Consider the following 11,023-nt stretch of genomic DNA (forward strand, 5'->3'; position numbering starts at 1 on the left):
ATCCATCCATCTATCTATCCATCGTCCATTCATCCTTCTATTCACCAATTCATCCATCTATCCATCCATCCATCTATCCATCGTCCATCCATCTATCTATACATCATCGATCCATCTTTCTATTCCCCAATTCATCCATCTATCTATCAATCGTCCATCCATCCTTCTATTCATTCATCCATCTATCCATCCATCCATCCATCCTTGAATTTCCTTCAGGATCATTGAATCATCCCTCCATCTTTTTAAACCTGTATCATTGTTGTTTCATTCTTCACTTGCGGAGCTTTGCCTGTTTTAAATTTCTTCTACAAATAAATGTGATTTGAATCGATCCCTTCACGTCAGTTCCATCCAAACACAAATCAGAACTATTGTGACATTTAGACAAGTTTTGGCCCGTGTCAACATTATGGTTGCTAGGTTACACACCTCTACGTACAGGTCTGTCGCACCAACGTCTGGGCCCTGGGTACAAATCATCTCGGTGGGACACACTTCATGTTGTCTAAGTAGAAAAGCGCTGTATAAAAATGTGACTGTTTACCATTTGCGTATGTCATATATTATCTTCTGCTCATGTCCAACCAGGAAGTAAACTTAGTAACTTCACCAAAATGACTAAACTAGAAAAAACTAGGCAGAAATGAGTCTAGCCTGTCATCCGCGCTTCGATATACTGATGAAAACTGACTCCTGAGATGTCCTGTTTATATAGAAGCATGTGAGTATATTTTTAACTGCAGTGAGGCTGAAGACAGGGCCGATCCTCCCACTCACCAGCGCCCACAATCCTCAGCAAACCATCACAAGACGCCATCGCCTTCATCAGAGCGGAGCACGCAAGAACAAGCAGGAGCGGAGCCTGAGCGAACGCAGCAAAAGAGAGAGCGTTACCATGCCAACGCTCATGTCCCGCTCACAATCACCGACAATGAATTTCAATCAAACAGTGAATAGTGATTTTGGATTCAGACAAAAAAAAAAAAAAAGGATTGACGCAGATGTTGGTGTTAATATCGTTTGTAAAATTCTAAACGCTTTCGCCACCGTCCAGTCTCTGAAGATGATATTGCATTGCTTGAGTAGAATGTTCCGCGGTATGGCATTAAAGACGCTGTACCTGATTTTTGCTGTTTTCTTACTTACTTTATACATTATGAGCGTCCTAATTATCCACCAAGATGAGTTTATAACCACTTTTGACAAGTTTCAGAAGCCAGATCGAAGTTTTGTCATGGTAACGCTAAGAACAACTAGCATGCTAAAGTGAATTTCCTGATTAACAGACAATAAAACGCTTAAGAATTACAAGGAAACAGCACACGGCGGACATGTTTTTACCTCAAGAGCTGCTTATAGAATATTTACACGGAAGAAAATGTATTACATGGTCTTTAAAGATGTCTGTGTTGCATGTTCAATTAAGAGTGTCCAATGCTCAAAAATACCTTGAAAAGTTCCACTATGTTCCTTTAAAGATGATGAATGATACTGTGCGATGGTATTTCTGTAAGAATAAATGTTGGTTGTCCCGGGCGTGTGCAGGAATTCACTGTCACAGAGTGTGGAGTGGAATTACAATGAGCAGATCCCGGAGATGGAAGAGACAAGAAGAAAAACTAGTTGAGCTCAGTTATTCACCAGTCAGGTCCAAGCACAAATCTGGAGAAAACAATGCTCCTGTATGTTTTTCTTCATGTGAAAGGGGATACTTTGTGCATATCAGCTTTAAAGTGAGACTAAACACCTAAACTGAACCACAACCACATTTCAGATTGGACAGTGAAGGACTAAAGGGGAGAGTGAGGGGCCGTATGAAGAGTGTGATTGGTCTAACAGGTATCCACACTTCAAACTCCGCCCCTGCAGCCAGGTGTTTGTAATCAGAAACCTCCTGGCTGTAATCAGGGCAGTCTTTTGTGATGTCACCAACTACTTGAAATCACATTGAAGGCTGCAGTTATTTAGATTAAGATGTTTTTTGCACTAAATGAATGACTAGGAACAGTAGATAATGCTATTAACACACCATGTACACAGTTTAGTAGCAAAAAAGCGGATTTATTGCCTAGTTTCACTTTAAGAAGCTTAAACCATGTTATAATTGTTTTCCACTCACTATACACAGTTGTATTCCGAGTGATTCATGCATGTTTGAGTTATCTTTAACCTCCTTTATTCTCATTCAAAGCGCCTCCGTACACACAAACTGCTTTTTTGTCCAATTTTGTGTGTACAGTTTTTCTGAAATGGTGATACGCTTAGACATTTTGGCACAAATAAAAAAATCCGTGCTAACTGCAGTGATGTGTATCTCTTTAAACACGGCGCCATCAGCCTGATCTAGAAGAGGAGCTCTGTTTATGACGTTTATGGTGACATACTGTAAAGGGGCAGGTGGGATCTACAATGCAGTTTTAAGCAGAAGTTTGTTTTTTTAAATGTCCAAACTTTAACCCAAACAGGCCATGACATTTCTTCTTATTTGACCTTTTATGACTCTATATCTTGATTTTACTGTCTTTTACTGTCCACTGTGACCGCCCCTTTGAGCTTAATTACATTTTTGAGTGATCAGGTGTGAAATCTGTGTCTATGATGTGATTTTTGTTCATGTGATCTCCATGGCGACGTGTAACTGTTCCAGAGTCACCACTGAAACAAACCAGATGATTTTTATAATCATCTGAACCCACAGTCACAGTCACTGTCTGTCGTCTGCACAGTTAAGCTTCATTATTGTGTTGTCTCCTGTCTGACCTTTTCACAATAAAGGCCTTTGTGCAGGTGGTAAACACTGGAGCTTTTATGTTGAAAGTGGTTTAAACTAGTGTGAATGAAACAAAATGTAACTCCAGGTATGTTTTGGATGAAGGATATTTACTGGGAAATATTGTTAGTATAAAAGAATATCCTGAAAACAGTCAAACATATTTATTGAGTTCTGTGTACGTGTATGTAACACTATAAAACACAAAACTAAAAACAACATGCATTTTATTTATTTCAAATGTATACAGCCTTTCCACCAGCCCGTTAGCTGTATGTGCTAGGCTAATCTCCAAACTCAAAACACACCAAACTAAACACTATGCCGCCGCTTTGATTTCACTCTGCGTCAGTGACACGACCGACCGTCCAATCAGAGCTGGCGGAGCGGCACATTTGACCGTGTCGGGAAGGAAGACCCTGCTCTTGTTCTTGTTCATCCACCTCCACAGATACTCGATCTTTCCGTCGCAGGTCCATGGATTACCCGCCAGGTCGAGTCCCTCTTCCTCCAGAGACACCAGCGAATCCAACGAACCCGGCGCCATTGTCTGCAACTGGTTTTCTTCCAAATTCAAATGCTGAAGATTCACCAAATTCCGAAACAAACCCTGCGGAAGTTTTTGAAGTTTATTCCGTGATATAAAGAGATGTGTCAAGTTTAGATTTTTCTGGAAAACCGTGGAATCCAGAGTGTCTATTTTGTTGTTGTTCAGGTTTAGCCGTTCCAATTTGGTTAGCGCATCTAGCGACCTTTCCGTAACCTTCTCTAATCGGTTGTTTGGGAGATCGAGATTGTCGAGATTCGGGAGTTTGCCAAACAAGCTACCCGGGATTTTTGTCAAACGATTTCCAGATAAGTCTAACCATGTCAACGTGCTGTTTTCTGACAACCAATCTTCACCCGCTATTTCGATTTGGTTGTTTTTCAAAACCAAACTTTCGAGAGGAGCGTGGCTAAAGACGTTGGCAGGTAAGTTGGTGAGTTTGTTGTCGGTAAGATCTAGACTACGAAGTTTTGGAAGTCCTCGGAGCAGATGGGGTCCCAGGTTTTGGATTTGGTTGCTGAACAGGTGGAGTTCTTGAAGGTTTGGGGTGCGGTTGAGGTGGGTCTCAGTGATGGTGGAGATGTTGGTGAATTGGATGGTTAGAATGGAGGTGTTTTGGGGGAGGGAGTCCGATGGGAATGAGTCGAAGGGGGTGGAGTCACAGACCACCTCGGCGCGGCGGGAGAAGCAGCGGCAGAGGGCGGGGCAAGAGAGGCACACGGGGAGGAGGCAGAGGAGGAGAGAGAGGAGGAGGAACCGGCTGGAGGTCACTGTAAGAGAGAAAATATAAATGAAATTAAATATAAATGAGTTAGCGTACTTTGAGAGTACTGAGTCTTTTTCAAACACAAGTCAAAGTTTATATGTGTGAGTACAATACGTCATAACCCAATTTGAGTCATTTACCAAATTTTATCATGCTAACCGTTAGCTTGAGTATGTTTCTATTCCTTTATGGTGCATTCCAGTCGTCCAGGGGGGTTGGATATTCCATGTTAGCAAATCCGACCTCTCGCCTTTCGTTTAGATTAGGGTAGGGTGAAAAATGGACCTAGATTAGAACTTTAACAGCCACATAAAATCAGTAACATCTGCAGCTTTTTACCATCTAAAAAGCTGCAGATGTTTATGTTTATCATCAAACATTGCAAAAATTGCAACGATACAATGTCAGAACCACACTTTGAGAGACTTATCCATGCATTTGTCTCCAGTAGGTTAGACGACTGTAACGTCCTACTCACTGGCCTCTCCAAACGTGCGTTAAGACAGAACAGAACATCCAAAACATTGTTGCTCAGGTCCTGACTAGAACCAGGAAGTACAAGCACATAAGTCCTGTGCTCAGGTCTCGAATGACTGAAAGGGTTTTATCCTGCCTCTTCTGTTTTAATGTTAATTTTATGATGATTATTTATGTTTTGATTTGTGTGATTTTAATGTCCTTCTAATTCTGCACTTTGAATTACTTTGTGCATGAATTGTGCTATACAAATAAACTCACCTTGCCTAGGTAAACTTTGATATCTGTCAGTTAAAATATTGATCATACTTGTGTAATTTTGCCTGTAGTTGCTTCCTCCTGTGAGTCTGCTTCTGCTTCACCTCTGACCCTCAGTTATAAATGTGCCGTTATGCTCTTTCATGTATGTATTATGTCTTTTATATTGTAACATGTACAAGGCACTAAGGTCAATTAAAGCCGAAATTCACTCTCAAACGTTCCTTTATTAGCGGTTAATGTTGTAACAGTGTCCGGGGCGCTACATTAACATAATTGGCTCCTCATTCTGGCTGACTTGAGCACTTTCCTAGGGCATCCGATGTTGAACTTGGAGATTATGTCATTCCGAGTTCCAAGTTGCAATCTCAGAGAGTGACTGGATCTTAGTGTGTTATTCAATCATGGTAAAGTTAGACTGTGTTTTTTATGTCATGCTGTGGGAGATTATAGCCAAAGAAACAACATTTTCAAACAAGTAGCCAAGCCAAATAAGAATCAGGTTTATTTTGCGATAAAGAAGCAAAATCTTGTACCTTCTGTAATCACACATGAAATATAACACTGAAGTCAGTTAGGCTCCATGTTTTTCTGCACTCCTCTGTTAGCTCAGGTTTATTAGCACTGAAATTCTGTGTCTTTACAAACACTGGGCTCATTTTGAACTTCAAATAAACACATGTAAAGAATAAAACTAATGTATCGCATAGTACATGTAGTTTGTCTGTGAACGTCTCTGTGCTGAAGCTTCTGGGCTTGTGCAGATCGAATATGTCGCAAATCGGCTCTGACTCAAATTGGGGAATTACCTCTTTGTTTTCAGAAGTAAAGTTCACATTCATCTCTGTGGATGAGGATTAATAGCTGACCTATTAGTTGTCACAATACTAAAATTCCTCAATGTTGAAACTGATTATGAAACGACAAGATAATAAAAACTTAAATAGAATGTAATTTTCAGCTAAAACATCACAGTACATATATATTTTAATTACCAGCTCCTCTTTATACCAAGTTTAATATAGGACAAGAAAGAACATTCTATAACTATTCAGAAAAGGTTCAATTCTGTATTTCGTTGAGGAACAAGACTCAGTGATTCAAAAGAGTCTGTAGTTTTGACATTAGTTTTAGTTTTAGATTAATGGTTTATCTGAGTATCTTCACTTTTGAAACCACAACCATTAAAGCTGACACAACCTCTTGTTCAAGCTCGTATTCATTTCAGAGCTTGTGGTAGATTAAACATGTATGAAAATCAGACTTACTGTTGCGGCGGTGCAGGCTCAGCTCTTGTTCTCCTGATGTGAAGCCAAAGTTCTTTTAATCATAAGATCCAGAGTCAACACCCTGCCCCATTTTGCCTCATGTATTTACTTAAACCTGTGACACCGGCCGAGGCTCTGATGCAACCATACACAGAGGTGGGTATAGTAGGCAAAAAATTTACTCAAGTAAGGGTAACGTTACTTCAAAATAATATTACTCAAGTAGAAGTGTGAGACAGTGAGATGGGTGTTTTTGCTTGTTGTTATTCCACCTCCACGCTTTGACTTCTTGTGTTTTATTGGCGGATCTTGCTTTTAGTTCAACCTCCCTATCTGTGGGGAGGATCACATGACCTCCTGCTCCAATCCTGTATCAAGAAGAATGCACAATGTAAAAGGCTGACAGTAAAAACCAAAAGTACAATCTGTTAACTGGCCAAAAAGTTGTAGGAGTGAAGACGTTTGGCTGCTCATCCAAGCCTCTTCTTCAGTTCTGGTCACTGGACACTGCGTTATATCTGTCTGAAAGGAGGAGCTAACTACAAACTTTCATCACATTCATCCAGCTCTTAATGGATGCTTTCACATCTATTAGCATCCTGGCTAGCTCTATTTGTTCTCTTTGTTCTCTTTGTTTGCTTTGGGTTTGAGCTCGGAGTGACTTGAAGGTGGAAAAGGCGCTATGTAAAAATGAGAACATGTGACCAGACTGATTAATGGTACGAGGCAGGCACAAGATGGAAGTGAATGAGGATGGAACGGAGAGGAGGAGGAATGGGGCAAAGGAACAGCGGACCCAGTAGAGCGTGCAGAGGGAGAGTCGATGAAGCCACCCATGGACTTGAATGCAGTCGGATAGGACCCAGATCATTGCAGGACACTGGGCTGACACTAACTGTTTGAGTAACTTTTAGCCTAATTCCAGTGTGTTTTAATAGTAAATGTTAACTTTAATCACAGCTGGATTCTCACTGAGCTCCGGGGATTTAATGGAATGTATTGTAATAAATGGGCACACTGTATTTTATAGTCCTTTGACCTTCTCCTCTCACTTTCTGTTTTATTCTAATTTGACCATCGCATTTAAAATTCATCCCTACCAATAACTCACAACCTCATCACAGAAGAGGTCCATGAAATGAGTCCAGTAACAGGATAGACACAAAAATGAGATCAACTTATGCTGCTAGAAAAGTACTAGATAAGGAGATGGTACAGTTGTACAGAGGATGATATAGGATGGTGAAGAGGGTGGTGCAGAGGATGATGCAGGATAGTGCAGAGGGTGGTGCAGAGGATGATACAGGATGGTGCAGAGGGTGGTGCAGTGGTGCAGAGGATGATACGGGATGGTGCAGAGGGTGGTGCAGTGGTGCAGAGGATGATACAGGACGATGCAGAGGGTGGTGCAGTGGTACAGAGGAGGACACACCTTTTGCTCAAGAGTACAGTTACTTCTACAAAAATAATACTTAAGTAGGAGTAAAAGTATGCTGCTGTGAAAGATTACCCGAGTAGATGTAATTGAGTAGATGTACTCGAGTACTCTGCACTGTACAAAATAGCGTCTCATGTTTAAATCCATGTTGCGTTTGTCTCTGGTCTGAAGCGCGGTCCACACTTGAGATGCAGCAGCAGAGAGAGTGGAGTCAGCAGCTTTACACATCCACACAATTTACATAATTCACAAATTCACTTTTAAGAAACGTAACCAGAAATGTTTGCTCAGCGACGAGGGAAATAACATTATTCATGGGCAAAATTTGAAAGTTTAATTTTTAAAGTAAATGCGTTCAAAGGGTTGGATTGATGGAGGGCATTCGAGAGGTCGTGTTGGAAATGTGAAAAACAAAACATTTTTTGCGGCGGTCCAAAGTTACTCCTCACGTACTTTATGCATCCTGAGCATCCTAATTACTCACAGTGATGACTTTATAAGAGCTTTTCACAACTGTCAGAGGTCACAGAGGAGTTTTGCCATCACAGTAGGCTAATCTTAACAACAACTAGCATACTAACAGCACACCAGGCTTACTTCCTAGTTCTCGGACGATATAAACCTTATTAACAGACAGTTCACCGCTGACTTATTTTGACCTCAGTACTCAGTGTTTACTGTAATACATGAAATGAACACATGAGGCCACAGTAGCTCAGTTCAACCACTCACCTGTTGGTTGGAGGTTCAATCCCTGCTCCTGGCCTTGCACATTTGGAGCAGACACTTAAACCCTCTCTCTTTGTGCAGTATGATATGCTCTGTAAACACGGTGCGATTTGTAGCAGATCATAAAAAAATATGTGCATTTTTATTACAAATTGAATTTTTAAACTTATAACCTCACGATTGTGGAGGATGGTGCAGTGGTGCAGAGGATGTCAGAGGGTGGTGCAGAGGATGACAGAGGTGTAGAGGATGACAGAGGGCGGTGCAGTGGTGTAGAGGATGACAGAGGGCGGTGCAGTGGTGTAGAGGATGTCAGAGGGTGGTGCAGTGGTGCATTATGGATGTTGAGATGTTAGAGCAGCTTCAAGCATTTCTGAAACATTTATACTCAGTCCTCACTCCACACACACACACACACACACACCCACCCACAGACACACATACAAACACACATGCACATACACCTATACACATGCATACACACCCCAGCTCACACACATACACACACATACATATACACACACCTATACACAGACACACACACACACACACATATACAAACACCTATACACATACACACGTACACACACACACATGCACACACATACAGACTCACACACACACATACAACTGTAACAGATATTCGATAGTACTCAAAAGTAGACTGTTCACAGAGTACACGATCACTCATGATAATTGAAATCATCCAAATTAGTCCAAGAGGAGACAGATGAAAAACACTGTGGTTTTGGATCAGCGCTCTGAGCCTGAATCATGAGATGGAGGAGCTCTTTCCCACAAAAACTGCAGTGTTCTGGTTCATATTTCTTGTGTCTTGTAATTGTATTAAAGAGGAGGTATTATACATGTCATAATGTTGTTCCCTCATCAAAAACATGCCTGAAGAGGCTTCAGATGTCGTACATGCAGTTAGCTGTAAGATTATGTCACCCACGCTCCATTAATGACAATTCCTCATAAATATACAAAAAATATGACACAAAACTGTACACTACAACTTCACAAACCTGATGTGATGTGCAGTAGTTTCATTAGTGGGATGGATGATGATTGTGTTGTGATAGTGCTCTGAAGGGGTAATGTCTTAACATGGAGAGCAAAGGGATGTCAAAACCATGTGTAAAGAAGTGGACTTAAGGGACTGTGACGTCACCCACAGCGTTCGGCTCCAGTCAGATGAAGTTCATCGAGGCTAGAGCCGTTATAGGGGCCAATTTGGAGCCAAGTTCTGACCCCGAAGAGCCAATCCAGAGCCAGGCTGTTGAAGGTAACGCCCCTTCCGCCCACATCACTGGTTTAGAAGGGACACTGTCAATCAAACCTGTTAACCTTGAAGAAAGAAGGTGCCTGATTTGTCTGTTATTAATGTTCATATCTTTTTTTTTTACAGACACCACAGCCAAATAAAAACCACAGGATCATGTAGAGCGGATTAATATGAACATTTAAGACCAGAATGACATACACCCTGTGCGGGTTTATGTGGCACAGTGGGGACCTATGCGGGTGCATGTGGCACAGTGGGGACCTGTGCGGGTGCATGTGGCACAGTGGGGGGCACAGTGGGAAGTGAAACGTAGTCTGCAGATTTCAAACACAATTTTCCACTTGGGTCAGATCCTTTTTTTCTGTGAGCACTTTTAAAAGTAGCACCTTAAAGTTTGTCCCACACATCCAGGCACCTCCTACTCAGGGAACTTTTTAGAATTTAGGTGCAAGATGAGCAGAAATGTGTTAAACATTAGAAGTGATGTTCTGGTTATAGCTTCACTTATATGATATAAATATAATAAAGATAAAGTGGACATCAGTTGTACTCAAATTAAAATTCCATGCCAAGCTTCACGAAAATACCTTTTTCGTGTTGGCAAGATTAAATTGGCAAGATTAGTATGTTTAGGCAAATTTCGGTAAGATTTTGTTTACTCCAACACTACAAAAGATATCCAAACTCCCATCTGTGTATTTTAGTATCTAATATGTCAATAACAAAACGAGTAACAAAACAAGTTTAAACCTGGCTCTTGCCGTGTTTTTGCCCTAAATGTGGTCAGTTTAGTCAGTTTTTACACATAAAATGCCTTATTTTTATTTGAAAACATGACATGAAAAACTTGTAATACATTTTGTCCTTACATTTATGTGAGTAAACCACAGAAGTTTCGAATTGCTACATCTACATTTGAGATTTCCTCTTCACCTGCAGTGTCTGGCCTTCATTTGAATTGTGTAATTGCAATAAAAATGTTGCTTGAGCTTGAAACCCATGAATACAATACTAACTCTACTACTACCAGTGATATACTTCTATGTATGTGATCCATGTCCATGCAAGGACAGCATAGGCTGAGCTACAGTTCAGATATATGGGTTTATTTTCCCTGAAGGAAATTTGTCCTCTACATCTGACCCATCCTTCAGTGTCGCCAGGGCACCTCCTCAGGAGCAGTGGACGGGAGAGCGCCCTGCTCAAACACACATCTCCAGATCTTGAGCTAGTCTGGGTCAGGATTACCTGAGCTGGAGTATTGGGCTGATGGAGTAAACAAGAGTGCCCAGAGAAAACCCAGACAAACAAGGAGAGAACATGCAAACTCCCCACAGAAAGGCCTGGGCAACTCAGGAATCAAACTCAAAACTGTCCACTCAGCCACCGTGCCGCCCTGACACACTGTATGATGAGATAACTTATGTCATGTTTTAACAAAAAACAAAAACAAAACACCAGATGTCACCAAAAACACAA

At 41.2% G+C, this 11,023-nt stretch overlaps 1 protein-coding gene across 1 annotated transcript; it reads right to left on the reverse strand.

The window, feature by feature from the left end:
• Window positions 1–2,170: 2,170 nt before the first annotated feature.
• LOC117393202 (leucine-rich alpha-2-glycoprotein-like) lies at window positions 2,171–6,173 on the reverse strand. Its single transcript, XM_055232223.1, has 2 exons — window positions 6,090–6,173; window positions 2,171–4,090 (listed from the first exon to the last, which is right to left on the reverse strand). Coding segments are annotated over exons 1-2 (999 nt in total). The 5' UTR covers window positions 6,091–6,173; the 3' UTR covers window positions 2,171–3,092.
• Between the last annotated feature and the right edge of the window lie 4,850 nt (window positions 6,174–11,023).

Source organism: Periophthalmus magnuspinnatus, chromosome 24 (genome assembly GCF_009829125.3).
Source record: "Periophthalmus magnuspinnatus isolate fPerMag1 chromosome 24, fPerMag1.2.pri, whole genome shotgun sequence".
Lineage (NCBI taxonomy): Eukaryota > Metazoa > Chordata > Actinopteri > Gobiiformes > Gobiidae > Periophthalmus > Periophthalmus magnuspinnatus.